Source organism: Natator depressus, chromosome 11 (assembly GCF_965152275.1).
Source record: "Natator depressus isolate rNatDep1 chromosome 11, rNatDep2.hap1, whole genome shotgun sequence".
NCBI classification, from domain to species: Eukaryota; Metazoa; Chordata; order Testudines; family Cheloniidae; genus Natator; species Natator depressus.
The window spans coordinates 76,841,174-76,858,029 of record NC_134244.1 but is presented as its reverse complement, the minus strand read 5'-3'; the positions used below and the strand labels follow the sequence as shown (position 1 = coordinate 76,858,029).

The window sequence follows — 16,856 nt, the reverse complement described above, 5'->3', positions numbered from 1 at the left end:
CACTGAGCATCTTTGACAAGCAGGACGTGTTTTTACAATGGAAGCTTCGCTCTTGCAGCAGCTGATGGACCCACAAGAAGTGATCAGTGGGCCACCTACTCAGATGCATGCAGTTAAGAACGTGCATACGCGTCTGCAGGCTCAGGGTCTGACTGAAAAGTTATTGGTAAACTTCCTTAGGATTCTTACTGGTTTCATGTTCAAGGCTTAGTTAATTCTTGCCTTGTTTGCAGTGTCTGATTCTCCAACCCAGCAAACACGCTTGTACTTTACTAGGAAGGCTACAAACGTCCATAAGTCTTGAAAGGATCAGGGCCCAAATTTGCACAAAATCAGTGTTCCCCCAAATGTTCAGCTCCTCTTCCCTCTTTGCACCATACTGCACTAGGTGGGGTAGACCAGTGTATGCAGTCGAGTATTTAAAACTACAGTCGTACAATCCACTTCACCTCATAGCCAACAGCCCTTATTTTCAGCGGAAACACCTGCTTTTCATCAGTGCCAAGTACCCAGGAAACTCATTCAAATGCCCAAATAATGAATTAGGAGCCTAAGTTTAGGACCACTTTAAAAAAAAATCTTGGCAAACAAAGTCTATGAGAGAGAGAAGGTGGATGAGGTAATATCGAGCTCAAAAGCTTGTCTCCACCAGAAGTTGGTCCAATAAAAGCTATTCGCTCACCCACCTTGTCTCTCTAATATCCTGGGACCAACACGGCTGCCGCAACATGGCATAATTAAGTTCATGGATGTTTTGTTCTATCCAAGTATTGTCTGACATAAATCCATCCTTTAAAACCTTATTGGCGTAATAGCACTCGAAGGCCTGTCCTGCAAACGCTCATGTCTGTGCTGAACACTCAGCATGGGAGTCACACTCCATTGAAATCACACACTGCAACGGAGGCGAAGGATGGCCCCGTGGTGAGGGCACTAGCCCAGGACGTGGGAGAGCTGTGGGGGTCAAGTCCTGGCTCTGGCCCAGATTTGCTGTGTGACCTTGGGCAAGTAACTTCACCTCTCTGTGCCTCAGATCCCATCTGTACAATAAGGACAACAGCCCTGCCCTGCTCACGGGGGGGAAGTCCAGTACCAATTGTGAGGTGCCCAGACCCTGGGGTGACAGGGGCTAGAACATCTCAAAGGACAAAGCTGCAGTGACAAACACTCTCTGTTCCTAACCACCAGTAACTGGGAAAAGGGGCCAAGACCTTGCCTTTCACTGTCACTCACTGAAAACACAGGGGCAAAACTTGACCAGAGCTTTCAATACAATCCAGTTCCCGGCCCTGCCTCCTCAAAGCTCACGCACGAGCTCCACTTTGGACAGCGTGTGCCGTCCCTTTCACTGTAGCAGCGCTGTGCACAGGGCGTAACGTTACGCCCCAGTGCACGTCTCTGCAGGACTGGCCCCACGGCCCCAGCTGGGGAAGGCAAATGTAGTGCGCTCTTGCATTCTCTATGGTTTAAAATGTGTACCAGTGAGAAGTGCTACTCTACATGTAAACTAAAAGGAGACAGAGCGAGTTAGCCCTTCTCTTTTCTTGAAAAGGGCTGTCTGTGGCCCCAGGCTGCAGGCTATTCCATCCAACAGGCCTGGACTCCCACCCAGAGGCCTGGGCTCATACAGAACAATATGCAGAATCGGGGCCTTTGTCCTTGGACAACAGGATCCCAACCTCTGTGTCAGAAATCGGAGTAGCTGTACCTCACACCTGGGACTGAAAGTCACCACTGCTTGGGTTACTTGTATGGTGCTTTTAAACCATACAACTACTGTCTCCCGCTTTCCCTGCTCCTAAGGGGAGTGCCAGGACTGCCCAGCTCCAGGAGGGTGAGGCGCTCCAGGTCTCTTCATGCTTTTTTATCTAAATGATCTGTTTTCTCTCTCTCTCTCTCTCTCTCTCTCTCTCTTTCACAGAAACACGAAGCCTATGGAGAGGTGAGTGAACAGCACCTTCACGCAGCTTGCTCACTCCAATGAAATTGGATTGCACCACAGATGAGTAACCCTGATCCTGCACTGAGCTCCATGCAGCTGGACCCCTGCACCCATGTGGAACTCAGTGTGGGGTCAGGGACAAGGTCATGTTGCCTTTTAGTTAAAGTTCCTGCCCTAAATCCCAGGTTAGTTTTGCTGAGCATAAATAAACAGCTGCTGTGTACCCAGAGGTGGCTGCATTACAGTGCTGGGCATAGTGATTTCTGCCTATGTAAAGTTTTGTGAAATGTTTCTGGCTCCTTCAGGCTGGAAGGAAATATATATGAGATTCTGGGTTAGAAAACAGCAGCAGGACCTAGCAACCTGCATCACCGCCCTGGAGGCTGCAAAATCACCATCAGATGGAAGAGGCAGACACTGCTCCCATGAGGCTATTTAGTCCACTGTGATGGTTTGTTTTATTGAACTGCTTTGGGGAGTGAAAGAACTTAATGATTCAATGCCCAGGCCAACTCGAGCCCAGATCTTTCTCACTTCTTTATTTGTTCAACTCTCGGGGGGCTCAGCTCTGGGTGTGGATAGTATTTAAGTACCTTAGCTGGCTTTTATATCTCTTATAAAGACCCCTTAGGCCTACTGGAGCAAATCGGTGGCTGCATTCCTGCTGTAGAGACAGCCCAGCTCTCAGCTGCAACTGCGCACATGGAGGCCCAACTTGGAGATCTTTGTACCAATAACACAGGCTGTGCGGCCCCTCCATTAATTCACTTCGTGTCACCTTGGACCTCTAGGGGAGAACATGGCGTTTTCCTGCCCACCTTCCTCAGGCAAAATCCCCAGGCACTTTGTGGCAGTTTTTCATGAGAAGAGCTGGCTGAGACCATAGCCTCAGATATCCTGCCTGGCTGCCCAGAGCAGAGGGCAGCAGCAGACCCAGCCCTTCGATACCAGCAAAGCCCATTATAGCATCGATCGATCGGTCCCCAGGCCAACTGAGGAGAAAGGAGTAAAAACGTGCAAAGGGGTCTCGGCGGCTTCGTGTTTCAGCTGGTGTCTAGCCTCACCTATGCTCCCGCTGTCCGTTTATCTGCCCACACAGACGCGCAGGAGAGCTTCAGCCGCACCAGGCCCCAAAGGGCACAAGAACTGCGCAGAGATGCTCTTTAAACCCAGCCAGGCCAGAGCGCAGTCAAGGCTAAGCGTTAACAGTCCCTGCTCCTCAGGGCTACCCCTAGCCAGGCCAGGATTTGGGGGCTCCTGGCCGGTTCCCATTCTGAAGTCTAGGGTGGGGTTTTCCAGCACGCTGCCTGGTGGCCCCACTCGGATCCCATCAGCGCAAACGGGGCTGTTCCCTCGAGGCCTGTGGGAGCGGAGCTAGACCGACACGGTGCAGCGTCGGCATCCCAGCCCCAACGTTCCCTCGGGCTGGGCACTCCCTAGGCCAAAGCTCAGTGTGTGCCGGGCCCAGCCTGAAACCCCAGGCTGGCTGCGGAGGGCAGGGCCCATGCACAGAGCAGCAGCAGTCTCCACCTTCTCACTAGCCGGTGGGCACAGCGAGATCAGCACCTGGGGACTGAGAATTAGGCTTCTGAAGACCCGTAAAGGCTACCCGTTGTTTCCATTACCTCTGTCATCCTGGCCTGGTTCTCCACCTGGCTTTCCCCACGCGTCCTGCCCCATGCCTCATGTTTAATCTGGTTTATTTCAGTGCTACAAGATGAGCTGTCTGGAGATCACAGGCCCGCCTGGACCCAAGGGCTACCGGGGGCAGAAGGTGAGTGACGCTGGCCTGGTGGGCAGGAGGGGCCATGCTGGGTGAGTCCTTCGACTGGGCTGGGCTTGGAACTGGGCGATGACACCGACCAGCCAAGCCCAGGCTGTCACTGCCTTTGCTGGCCTGCAGGATGCAAACCCCACAGCTGCAGCCGGGCCCCCCTTGGCAGAGAGAGGTGCAGGGAAACCAGCCCCCTGCAGCGTCACAAACCCAGCACCACCCCACTCTCGCTGTGCTGGAGACAAAAGGAACTGGGGACCCCTCCCCACGCCCAGTAACCGCCCCTGCCCTCTGGGCTCGAGGCTCACTCATAACCACACCTGCAGGCTGCCCCAGGCCAGGCTCCTGTGCTGACCCTGACTCTCCCTCTCTCCCCAGATGCCCCTTTCTTCTTCCGCTCCCCCACTCCTGGGGTGCCCGGGCAGTACCCCTCCACCAGCACACTGCAGCCCCAGCCAGGCTGCTCTTTACCCTGGGCTAGTCCCAGCTGGGCTGCCTAGTCCCTCCCCCCGAAGCAGAGCTCTGAGTCCAGATTGTATGTCTGTCCCTCTGGTTGTCCATCTCCTGCGCTCCTCGGCACTGAGCCCAGCCCACTCCTCTCTGGGCCTGCTCTGCCGCTGGGGGCTCTGGGGGAGAGGGGCCAGCACACGGTGCCCTCTGCTGACCACGAATGAAAAGTCACGGTGCTCTTTGTGTGCTTTACTTGCAGGGTGCGAAGGGGAACATGGGTCAACCAGGAGGTCCTGGGCTAAAAGGGCGACAGGTGAGTGGTGTAAAATCCCCCTTCCACCGCTGGCGAGCAGCACCGTGATGGGTCAGCTGGAGACTCACTGACTTTGGACTAACTCACCATATCTTCTCTCTTGAAGGGTGACCCAGGTATTGAAGGTCCCATCGGATACCCTGGTCCCAAGGTAAAGAACCCTGCGCCCGGTGGCTGAGCTGCCTGCCTGCATTCTGGTTCGGATTCAGCAGTGGCGTGCGTGCGTGTGTGTGATGTGCGGCTGCCAGTCTAGTGCGCGTCTTACAGCCCCGCTGCGAGGCCATGGGGCTGGATGAGGGCACACAGCCTGCCCCACAGCCTGCCGGAGTCAGTGACTTGTCTCCCAGGGACTTTGGATCCGTCCACGAGAGAGGAGATTTTTGCTGAAGCGAATCTATTCAGCCGAATTTTGGCCTGCAGCATCGTGCCAGCTGGGTGCAAGACACAGTTATAACAAGGCTTGCTGTCTGCCATGGACAGGACAGATGGCCCGTAGCCCGTGCGCTACCGCAGCCCACCTCAGACATGCAGGAAGGCTGCAGCCTCAAGTAGCTGCTTGGCCAAAGAGGTGCCCTTTGCACTGCCCCCGGCAGGTCGGCAAACAGGCAGGCTCCCAGCCAGAGAGCGTTCCTCCGCCAGGGCCCTTTGCCAGATAGGCCTGGCCTCTAGCCACTGCACATCAGCTCTGTGCCGCATGAGGGCGCTCGAGCAGATGGCTGGTCCCTAAGGCAGGTCCCTAAGACCCGGAAAGGGCTGGGTTGGTTGGAACAATCACCCTGCATGGAAGCTGGAAGCGGATGGGAAGCCAGGGCAGCTCCTGGGGCACATCAGGAGTGTTACGTGCTCCTGGCCCCCATTCCATTCAGCAGTCAGGTCCGTCCCCGCCACCACGGCACCAGGGGATGGTCGAGTGGTGCCGCAGGTTAGCCCTGAGGAGGGGCATGGCAGAGACCAGCCTGGAGACTGATACTGCCTGTCAGTACAGATCATTATAAAACAGGCAGAGCCTCCATGTTCCTGGAGGGCACTGTATGTTCGTTGGGTGGGAATGAACATGTGTCCAAAGGGGCCGGGTCTGATGGCCGCTGGCCCTCAGCACTCACTGGCTGAAGGCTCCATCAGGATCCAGACACTGCTGTTCTGTGTCTGCACCAAGCAGTGTGGAGTGCTGAGGATCTCGGCTTGTCTCTCTCTCACTCTAGCTGGCCATCTCCTACTTGCTGCAATAGTTGCATCTCTGAGTCCACTTGTCTGCCTGCCTGCCCAGAGCCCCTCGCTTCCCCCACCTCCACCTGCCCGCCCACAGACACTAACAGAAAGGGTTTTGTGTTTTTTCTTGCCCTAGGGTATTCCTGGTCTGAAAGGAGAGAAGGTAAGAAAGAGCCTCTGATCCTGATCTGTGAGCACTGTGCAAGGGGCCAGCGGGGCATTTCCACGGGAGCATTGTTTCTGGTGCATGTTTAGAGACGGGGCTGGGAACAATCGTAGCAGTAGCTGGGAAAATGAGGAGGAATATTCTACAAGTATTTTGCTCACAGTGGAGCTTGATTGCGGGCATCTCTCCATGTTTGTGGCCTTTCCCGCAGCACGTCTGTGCTTTAACTTTGCTACTTTTACTACATGCAAAGCACATTTCAGACGCCCACGACTGACACTCATCGACAGTGAACTCAGGATTGTATATTGAAAGGTAGTGCACCTCCACCCCGATATAACGCCGTCCTCAGGAGCCAAAAAGCCTTTTACCGCATTGCATCGAACTTGCTTTGGCCTCAGGCGTTTCCATTATTAATAGTCGCTTCCTGCCCAGAATCCCCGACTCATCCAACCCTCCACCGCTCCTAGTCCCCTGACTACCCCCTCCACAACCCCCCCAGGACCCCACCCCCTACCCAACCACCCCGCTCCCTGTCCCCTGACTGCCCCGATCGCTATCCAAACCCCCACCCCCTGACAGGCCCCCCGGGACTCCCACGCCCTATCCAACGCCCCCCAGAACCTCAGAACCATCCAACCCCCCCCTGCTCCCTGTCCCCTGACCGCCCCCCGAGACCCTCTGCCCCTTATCCAACCCCTCAGTCTGGGCCCGGCACCCTTAACATGCCGCTCAGAGCAGCGTGTCAGAGCCAGACGCACTGATCCCCGCCCCCCAGAGCACTGCTTTACCACGTTCTAGCCGACTGCGTGTTATATCGGGTCGCATTATATCGGGGTGGAGGTGTATTTGAAATTGAAGTATGTTGGTAAATTACATAAATCATCCTATGTGGGAGCAGAAACAGCAGCATGTGATTTATGCAACTAAGCAACACGTGGCCAGACCAGGACTGGTGTAGGTCAGGGTAGTTCCTATGAAGTCAGTGCAGATATGCCAGTTTACGCCAGCTGAGGATCTGGCCTAGGGTGTGGCGCATTGACGACAAACTGCCCCATGTCTGTGCCGGAGGAGTGAGGAGGGGTTGCTGCGAGGATATAACTGAATGGTTGCCAGTAACGAGCAAATCTGAGAACTCGGTGATCTGCTTACAAACACTTTTCCTGAGCAGAAAGGTGGGGTGGGGGGCACCTGGGACACGTGGTCATCATTAGGAGGGGTAAGCGGTGCAATGTACCCAGAGCTGACTACGCATTGTCCCCTTTCTCCGCAGGGCGAGTTTGGAGGCGACGGCCGGAAGGTAAGAGGGCACCTTTCATGCAGCACCTATCCCAGCTTAGAGCCTCAGAGAGTCTCTAGCAAGATAATTACTTCTTTTCCTTTGGTCCCAGGGGGCAGCTGGTTTGGCAGGAAGGAACGGCACCCATGGACAGAAGGTAACGCCACACAAGGGACGAGCCGTGCCCAGTCCAGCTCCGGTGTTCTGGTCGTTAGCTGATGGGGGCTCCTGAGGCTGGAGAGAAGCTGTTACAATCGATGAAAACGAACCACAGGAAAATATCCGTGAATTCTTTCCCGGGGTGGGGGAGGTTCCGTCCCACTCCCGTACCTGCCCAAACACCTTCATTGCTTCCACAGAACAGCCTTCAGCCCTCCCTTCTACACCACCTCTGGGCACTGCGGGGGTCTCAGCCCCCACAGAACCCAGCCTGAGAAAGAGACCTGATATATAGGCAGGGCATCACTCCCGTGCCCCCTCTGGGGCATTGAAGCTGCCTCCCCGCAACGCCTGCAGGGCGTCACTGCTGCCTGCCAGGCCTTTCACCAAACAGGGCCAGGCCTGTGCTCTCTTTTTGGTTTAAGGTCGATGTTTGCAGTCCCTTCTCTAACTGGCCTCCTTGGGCCAGACCCTTGTGATTAGCTGTGGGTCAATTATTAACAGTTATTTACTGTGATAGAACAGAAACTCCTAATTCTTTCCCCCTAACTCTCAGGTTTTCTCTCACCTCTTTCTGTTGTAATCCCTGCAGGGCAGGCTGGGACGGATTGGATCCCCTGGCTGTAAGGGAGACCCTGGGGACAAGGTAGGAATGTTTTCTCGTGCTTAATCAGCCAACGTGCAGTTCACCATAGCAGGGCGGGCTTAGCCCGGCCTTACCTGTCGCCGTGGAGCTGCATCCCGAGCAGTGAGTCTTCCTGCTCCGTTGTCCTGATGCAGAGTGGAACGCACACCACGGTGTCAGAGCGCTCGTGTCTCCTGCCAACGCACGGGGGAGCACCAAGGGGATGAGAGCTGGCCTCTGTTTTTTGTTCCCACTAGCAGCAAGTTGAGGCCATTCTTGTATCTGAAGCTGCTCTCCCTGCAAAGTGATTTTCTAGGGGAGGTGTTTTATCTGGAGGAGAGCTGCGCACTGTTATTACTGCAGGCGGACAGTTCCTTGTCCTTTCCCTCCCTAGGGCCCTGATGGTTACCCAGGAGATGCAGGAGACCAAGGAGAACCAGGAGACGAAGGCATAAAGGTACGTGAATTTCAAACCAGAGAGCAGAGCTGCAGAGTCTGGACAGAGCACCAAGCGGGAGAGCTTAAATCCCCGGGCCAGAGCCAGAACTTGCAGACCAGGGGGCAGCCGTGTCCCCAGCAGCAGAGCAGTGCCCAGTACCGCCCGCGGTGAACACAGCCCAGTGGGGAATGGAGCAATGCCGAGAAAGTGGGAGACTTCCCCTGACAAAGTGTTGCTCAGTTTCACTGCTTCCTGTACCCGGCGTGCACTCGGGTGACCTGTGAAAGGCACCTGTGCTCCCCCAGCCCTTGTCTGCGCCCTCTGGGGACCTGTCAGAATAAGAGGTTGCGTGTGTGTGAGCACGGAGTTGGCCGCAGTACAACCGTGGGAGTGACACAGCCACTAGGTGGCGCACGGGAGAGACTCCAGCTGAGAGGAGGAGGTGACTTGTCTGGAGTCCTGCCTGTGTCCCTGGGAGGCTGTAAGAAACACAACACCACACAACACACCCCGCACACACGCTGTTCTGAGCTGGCCTGATGCCCTGACTGAGGCTCTCGTGTGAGCACTTCTCCCAGAGCCGGGAGTGTGATGGCCCCACCGTCAAGGGTAAGTGCAGGTGGACGGCGCTCCCCACTTCGCTCTCGGGGAGGGTGGAGTTCAGGTTACTTGCTCCCCCACGGGCACAGATCAGCCACGAGCAGCAGCTGGGACCCCTGGGGAACAGGGCGGTGATGTCCCTCGTGACTGTTCTTCTCTTGCTGTTTCAGGGAGATCCTGGCCGCCCTGGCCGCAGCGGACCCGTGGGATCTCCAGGAGAAAAGGGAAACCGGGTAAGTTCCCCGCCATACCGGGATCAGGCCCCTCCCGCTGGAACCTGCCTGTGATACTCTGGGGCCACAGATAAAAGTACTCACAGACCCAGTGGTCCTGGGGCACCTGCAGCCCCAACCCGCGGGCCATGGCCCAGCGAAGTAAAGAACCAGCCACTCTGAGAGCTGAGATCTGCCCGGTGGGTAGGGCTCGCACCTGGAAAGGGCAGGGGATGTGCGCACGCCTGCCAGTGCCCCAGGTGGCACTGAAGGAGACACCCCCTGCAGCTCACCAGGCGGCTTGGAGCAGGAGCCGTGCTAATAGTCGCTGGGAGACACGGGAGCAGGGCTGCTGGAATGGAAAGGGAAATCTGTACTCTGCTGCACAGCCGCTCGACAGCCGAAGTGGAAGTTACACCTGGGAGTGGTGGGGGTGCCAAAGAGTGCCTGCGGCCAGGTGCCACGGGGGGGCTGGAACCTCTTCTTCCTGGCCCAGGGGACCACGCAGGCTCTGCCGCTCCAGCAAATCCCTTGCTTTGAGGCCCGCCTCATTCCCATCCCTTCGCTGGGTGTGCTGGGCCCCAATGCAGCCGTCCCAGCAGTAACCCCAGTGCTCACCATTTGTTGGCACTGGCAGCTGTGGCAGGAGCTTTAGCACCACAAAAGCAAAGCGTAGGGAGGAACAGCTCACAGCCTTAGCAGAGGTCCTGCCCCCTCGCTCAGGCCAGTGCCTCAGTGTCCTCCAGGAGACAACTCCGATTGCGCAGGGCACAGCTGCTGCAGGGGTGCCTGGGCTCGGGGACACAGGGCCAGGGGCTGGGGGACACAGTCACAGTCCCTGGGCTCCCTGATCAGGGACAGAGACAGGGAGGTCTGGTGGGAGGGGGAGCCAAGCCCCTCGGAGCCCGATCCCCTGCACTAGCTAGGTGAGAGGGGAGGGTGCGGCACTGCTCTGTGCTGGGCCTGGAGCCAGGGGGGCTGGGCAGCGTGTGTTTGGTATGGGTGGCTGGGTGGGGAGGGGTGTGGCTGGGGGGCGTGTGGGCGGAGAGGGGAGGCGGGTGACCCCTGCTGGCTGGCCTGTCCGCTCTTGTCAGACACGCTCTGACTATTTCTTTTCTTTGCAAAGGGACCTAAAGGGAACAACGGAGCCCCTGGGAGCCCTGGTGCCAAGGGAGGCAAAGGCAGCCCAGGACCTGCTGGACCCAAGGGAGAGCCGGTGAGATCCCAAGTGGTTCCCCTCTCCCTGCGTGCTACATAACGCCTTGCAGTGGGTGATCCTGGCACCCGGTGGGCACACTGACTGTCCCTGCAGGAAAGGCAGCTAAACCGCATTCCTGCAGTGAGCTGGCAACGCCTGGCATCCCCTGCCCGCCCTGGTCGCAGCACCCCCAGGGGAACCCCAGCAGGGAACTGCAGGGATTCGAGCTCCTCATCTGTTGCAGTCGGAACTGGGATGTAAGACGCTGTCTTTAGCCCTCTTGATTGCAAAGGAAACCTTGAAAACCTGAAGTGAGAGGTCTGCCTGAGTCTGCAGGCAGCCTGAAACAATAGGTCAGAGGGACGTGGGACTGGCCCCATTTGCCTGCATTGATTCTGCAAGCCCAAAGATGACCAGTTAAAGTCCACATTGTTAACTAATTCACTGCTGATCATTTTAACAGCATCACCCAGCCAGTGTGCTACCCCCAGGCCCAAATCACCTCTCTTCTCAGCTGCCCTCTCCCCAGTTCCCCCCGAGCTGTGATTGCAGGCAATGCGATACGAAGAGCAGAAAATGACAATGTAAGGGCAGTGGAGAATCAATTGATTTTCAGATCAAAAGAAAATCCTGGCCCCTGGAGCTGCAGGACTGAGCGTAACATCCGTTGTCAGATTTCCTCCATTCAAACCCTCCGCGCTTCACTTACACGAAGCTGCTGCAGAATCCGCAGTGCTCTTCTCGGGCGTGGCAGAATCCAGGGAACTTGCTACAGACTGTGGGCCAGCTCCCCCCGGCGGGGCTGTAAATCGGCACAGCTCCCCGGGGGAGGGGCGGTAAATCGGAGTCGATCCGTCTGAGTCAGTAGACAAGTTCCAATGGCGGGAAGCTGACACTAGACAAATTCAAGCTAGAACTAAAGTCCCATTTTTAGCCGAGGGGAATTAACTGTCTGTGTCCCTGTGGGAGCTGCGCTATGTTGACTCTCCTAAGACAATGCTTAACAACAAACCCAGCCGCTTCCCGCCATAGGGCAGCGCAGCCCAGCGAGGCCATGGGGGCCCTCTGCTCCCGTCCCGGGAGCCCCGTGCTGCCAAGGGAGGGCAAGGAGAAGTGAATCTCAGGCGGGGTGTGCGGCGGGGGGGATGGACATCAGAGGGCAGCAAAGCCGCAGCAGGTTAACTGAGCTGGTTTCCACCTTTGTGCCCCGTCTCTCTGGTTGGTGTCGGTGTGCGCAGGGTCGTCGCGGGGACCCAGGGACAAAAGGCAGCCCGGGGAACGCTGGGACCAAGGGAGAGAAGGTGAGTGCTCGGGGGACGACGTGCACGGCTCCGTCAGGCCCAGCCGCCGGGCTGAGAGCGAGCTGCTGCTTCCCCCCAATGCCACCAGTCTCCCCTCCTGCGGCCCCGGGGGGCAGTGAAGGCAGGCCGGGCTTGGCTGGGACACGCTTGCTCCTGCCGAGGAGAGCAGGCTGAGTGCAGGGCGCTGAGCCGGGCTCTCCAGCTCAGGCGGGAGGCGTGGACGTGGGCTGCCTTCGGGTCCATACCCTGAAAGACCGAGCCATCCGTTCACCCCCACACCGGCCCTGGCTCTGGTGGGGTCTGGGCTCTGGCAGAGGAGTGCCCTGCACCATTCTAGCAACCCCTCTAGCAGACGCGGGAGCAGCTACGGGGGGTCCTGCTCCACCTGGAGCCTGGGGGGCCTGACCTGGGGCTGAGGGGGTGAAGAAAGGGCAGTGATGGATGCTCCAGGCTGTGCGGGCGGCTGAGGACACCTGGCCCTGATCATCCCCCCCCACCCCCCCAAAGAAAGGAACCGGGCTTGGGGCTCTCCTGAGATGGCGCCTCTCCCTGGGCAAGCAGCGTAAGCAGCTGGAGCTGAGCTGGGGGCCCTGGGTAGCTGAGACACACTCACTGTCCGGTACTGCCCTTGGGCCGTATCTTCTGACCTTTTTCTGCCAACAGGGAGACCCCGGCCCCGAAGGCCCCCGGGGCCTAGCAGGAGAAGTCGGCAGCAAAGGAGCAAGGGTAAGCACGAATTCCAGGCTCGGGGCAGCCAGCAGAGGGAATGGCTCATTGACGCCCTCCCCAGCCCGTGCAGGATCGCTCCCTGCAAGGCGGCCCTCAGATGAGCTGTCTCCACAAAGTGTCCGCCCCCCATGTCCGACTGCAGCGCGTGTGCCCTTCCTCCAAGCCCCCGGCAGGCCCCGCTCTCCAGCCCCGTGTGGAGCTGCTGCCCCTGGCTGTGCGAGAGCCGAGGGGGGGATCAGAGCAGAGCCTGCCTGCAGCGTGTCCCCTCGTGCCGACCTCCATCACACAGGAGGGCTGCCCAGAGGGCAGGAATCCGTCTGGATGCTGTGCACGGTCACGCAGGCAGGTGTCCCAGCCATGAGGAGATCAGAGCCTGGTGTGGGAAGCCACGTTTCCCTCTCCGCAGTACCCGCCGCCCCCCCCCCAGCCAGTCCCTGTAATCTGGGTGCTGGAGAGAGGTTTCCTTAACCCTTCTCTCCCTTTCCACAGCGCCACAAACTTGACCACCTGCTGCCCCTCTTGTGCTTGGCCCCGGGATGAAGAGGCAGCTGCTTGCAGCTGCCCTGTGGGTGTCAGCTGGGAAGGAGCCCCCAGAGCGCCAGCCGGGGGATGGCCCAAAGCAGAGGAAGCTGGGAAGACGCCCACTGGCACCGCACCTGGCAGGGACACTAAGCTAGGCCTTCCCTGGTAGCATAGCCCTGCCCGGGGAGCAGAGTTCGAATGCTGAGCACTTGGCCCCGCTCCTGCAGTGCCAGCGGGGAAGGGAACATCGCGCTGCGTGCTCAGGCGGGCGGCTCTGCCATGAGTTAGTACAGCACCAGGAGGGCGTCCCTTGGGCAATCTGCACCCCCGGGGCAGCAGCGAGAGGCTTCCCCTGGGAGAGGGGACGCTACCAGCCAAGGGCTCACGACTCAGAGGTGCCCAGCTGGAAGCCTAGACTGCCCAGGAGCCCTGGTTGACCCCACCCCATCCAATGCCCTGCTGCCAGTGACCCCTGCCCTGACGGCGCTGCGTACGCTCTGCGCTGCCCGTTAGCTGCAGAGAGCTGGTGTGGGCCTGTCTGCTCAGCGCGGTGACCTGTCTCCTGGCTTTGTTCCTCAGGGCGATCGAGGAGTGCTGGGGCCCCGAGGCCCGCAGGGTGCCGTGGGAGAGCCGGGTAGGCCTGTAAGTTTCCCGGTGATTGTGGAATAGTGTGTGACTTTGATAACAGCCCCTAGTATTTACAAAGAACGGTACAAACATCCGCTCACCCTGCCCACCTCCCCACAGTGGGGCCAGCATGTTTTACAGATGGGCACAGGGACTTGCCCACAATCCATGTCAGAGCCAGGGTCAGAATCCGGGACCCGTGCAGTGGCTCCCGCTGCTGTGCTCTGTCCACTAGGCCGCACTGCCTCTCTCCGACCTGACTTCCTGGTTGCTTGGCCAGAGCTGGTTTCGTTTGTGATTAATTCCAGCCTCGTTTGGTGGCAGTGGTGGTTTCCGCCTGGAGCCCAGTAGTGCCGAGAGAGCTAGGTGCATGGGCCCTGCGGGGGCGTGAGCAGTAATTGAAATGGGGAATTGTTCTGTGTTATATTAACCCCTGTAACTCCCAAGCCATCCACAGCACCATCCCCTGGCCCAGGGTGCAATCGGTGCCCTCAGCTTACCCTGCTCTCTCCCACGCTGTCTTGCAGGGATCTCGTGGGGACCCGGGCGACATGGGCACAAGGGGCAACCCAGGGCCCCCAGGACCAAAGGTAAAGTCTAGATGTACGTCCAGTGCAGTAGAAAGGGGGGAACCAGCGGCTTCACCTGTGTGCTTCATGGGGGCCGTGAACGCCCCCACCTCAGTCTGCACCTCTGAGACCTCACCTGCCCCCTCCAGTCCTTCCCCCGGCCAAAGCCACGCCGCTGACACCTGGGTGAAGTGTCCAGGCCCATGACGGCTCCCTGCCCAGCCTCTGCTGCCACCAGGCAGCCCCGCTGTCTCTGGAAGGCCGGTGCTGTTGGTGCAGAGTGCTGTGCTGAAGGCATCGCTCTCCATGGCTTCTCTTAGCCCCGTTCCTCTGCCTGACAAACCAGGACGCTCCTTCTAGAGAAGGGAAACTCCTGACTCGGTGACGTCGCCAGCTCAGCCCGCGCTGGGTTTTAATGTTCTGCTTTCACTGACCTGTTCTCTCTTTCCCCCCAAAGGGAGACCGAGGCAGACCTGGCTTCAGCTACCCTGGCCCCAGAGGACTTGGGGTACGTATGGCTCAGGCAGAGGCGGATTAAGCTTTTGTGGGGCCCTGGGCCAGAGCAAGTGGGGGGGCCCCTCCCACCCCTTCTGCTTGCAGTCCCCCCTGCCTCCCGTCCTGCACGCCGGCTGGGGAAATGGGCTTGGGTCGCAGTCCCCTGCTGTCCGGAAGGCGGAACAGGTTGGGGCACAGGGGCGCCCATTTTTCTGGGGGCCCCCAATTAGACGGGGCCCCTGGCCACGGGCCCCATTGGCCCAGTGGTTAATCCGCCCCTGGGTTCAGGCAGCACATTCTGGCCCGGCATACTAGCTGCTAGGGCTGCAGCCGGCTGTGCAGGGGAGATCCCAGCTCTCCCAGCGGCCTGGCCTCACTCTGCAGAGGAAAGCAGTGGGGAATCCTTCCCCCACAGCAGAGGGGCAGGCCTGGAAGGAGCGGTGAGAGGCTGGCAGGCGGGTTCCATTGGCAGGGGTAAGCATTATTGCTCCCCTGAATGAGTAGGAACAGAATGGTCATGTTGGAGGGTCTGGTTTCCTCACACCCCTTTGAATTCAGTGTAATAAACCAGGGTTTGCACGTTACGAATCCCCTGCTCCCTGATGGGTAAAGGTGGTGCGAGGAATGCAGGCCTGCTCTAAACATCCCCTATGAATCAGACTCTGCATCGAATAGGAGACTTACTGGTCTCTGTGTTAAATAGCGGCCTGCGGATTATCCCAGCCTGAGCCAGCTGGGCAGGGTGCGGAGAAGTGCAGTGATACGTGTTCCCACCACAGTTCTGCCGGGGAATCTTACCCTCTGCTCACAGCCATCAGCCGGTCACTTGTGGGGCGCCAGGGCCAGGGCCAGAGCCCATTCGACTGTGGAGAGCCTCCCACTGACTCCAGTGGGCTCTTCTGGCTGGGCTGTCAGAGGTGCTGGGGACCTGTAGTCCCCACTGAAGTCCAGGGAAGTTGCAGGGGCTCCACCCCTTCCTAAAACCAGGCCACAAGTATATTGGTGTATTATTTTGAAATGTGCCCATCACCATTGTCTCTGGGCACATGTGCAGCAAATTTCAATCCAGCACAAAACTGAAGCTAACTAACTCCTGTCTGTTCCCAGGGCGACAAAGGCGAGAAGGGACCGCCTGGTCCAGAGGTACGGGGTGTGTGTGTGTGTGTGTAGGGGGGTGTATTTATGAGGTTATCGAATTGACCACTGAGCTAAGCAGCTAGTTCCTGGCCTGTCACTGAGTGACGGAGGAACCCTGCACTGATGGGCATGGCTGACCCGTGACCTGCGAGCAGCTCTGTTGATCCCCGGGGGGCACTAACCTGGGGGCCTGGTGACCTGTGTCCTACGAGCAGCCCCATTGGTCCCAGGGGTCACTCACCTGTGGAAGGGTGAGCAGGACCCTGATCCATTTGGCTGGATTTAGCGATCTGTGTACACACAGACACAGGGGTTCGTGTCGTGGGGTGCGCTGCCCTCTCTCAGCACACGCAGGGAGGGTGCATTGCCCTGGCACTAACATTCTGTGCCCCCCTTCTCTGATGTGGGGTCTGAGGACGGGGCTGGCGCAGCAGCGCTGTGTGGGCGCCACCCACCCTAAGGATTCCCCTGACCCAAGGGAGCCAGGCACTGCTCTGTGCCAGCTGCCCCCCCCCCCCCCCCGAGAGCCCTGCAGTGAGAGCTCGGGCACCGCTGGTGTCTAACAGCTGTGCAGCTTTCCCAGCACACGCTCTGGACTGCCATCACATCTCTCCCTCCTCTGAACAGGGTGGAAGGGGCGACTTTGGACCGAAAGGCGCTCCCGGGGTGAAAGGAGACACAGGGGAACCTGTAAGTACACTGTCAGTGCCGCTCCCACGTCCAGGCCCCGCTTTCCTACCGGGCTGGCAGAGGTAGAGGGGACGCCATACGGACCCTGCCGTTTTGCACGTCTAGCCTCTGGGGCGCCTGGGTGTGGTAGACCCAGGTTTAAGGTCAATAGAGCTCCCACCTGGCATTGCTACTGCGCCCCAGCCTGGGCAATGCCTGTCTCTGGACACTGGGAGTGGAGCTGGAATCGCAGTCTGCCCCCGCTCCCACCCCCCAAGCCAGAAACCTGAACCAAACTGGCAGCTTGCGGGCCATGCCACTTGCAAGACCAGAGCACACCCTGCACGTGGCTGGACGCCGGACGTGTTGCCTGCCGGCCCCTTGGCACATGTGGCCCCTGCACCAGGGGCACCGTGTCTCGCAGCCACTCCTGCGGCTAGG

General features: G+C 58.7%; 1 protein-coding gene across 2 annotated transcripts in view; it reads left to right on the top strand.

Moving 5' to 3' along the window:
* The window catches only part of COL6A2 (collagen type VI alpha 2 chain), a 50,178-nt gene that overhangs the window by 13,029 nt on the left and 20,293 nt on the right, over positions 1-16,856 (top strand). For both annotated transcript variants that reach the window (XM_074968209.1, XM_074968210.1), the window contains exons 4-21: positions 1,922-1,942; positions 3,651-3,716; positions 4,426-4,479; positions 4,586-4,630; positions 5,825-5,851; positions 7,128-7,154; positions 7,246-7,290; positions 7,885-7,938; positions 8,312-8,374; positions 9,127-9,189; positions 10,295-10,384; positions 11,605-11,667; positions 12,331-12,393; positions 13,498-13,560; positions 14,073-14,135; positions 14,572-14,622; positions 15,717-15,752; positions 16,374-16,436. In XM_074968209.1, coding sequence (XP_074824310.1) covers positions 1,922-1,942; positions 3,651-3,716; positions 4,426-4,479; positions 4,586-4,630; positions 5,825-5,851; positions 7,128-7,154; positions 7,246-7,290; positions 7,885-7,938; positions 8,312-8,374; positions 9,127-9,189; positions 10,295-10,384; positions 11,605-11,667; positions 12,331-12,393; positions 13,498-13,560; positions 14,073-14,135; positions 14,572-14,622; positions 15,717-15,752; positions 16,374-16,436 — 957 coding nt within the window. The remainder of the gene's footprint in view (positions 1-1,921; positions 1,943-3,650; positions 3,717-4,425; positions 4,480-4,585; positions 4,631-5,824; positions 5,852-7,127; positions 7,155-7,245; positions 7,291-7,884; positions 7,939-8,311; positions 8,375-9,126; positions 9,190-10,294; positions 10,385-11,604; positions 11,668-12,330; positions 12,394-13,497; positions 13,561-14,072; positions 14,136-14,571; positions 14,623-15,716; positions 15,753-16,373; positions 16,437-16,856) is intronic.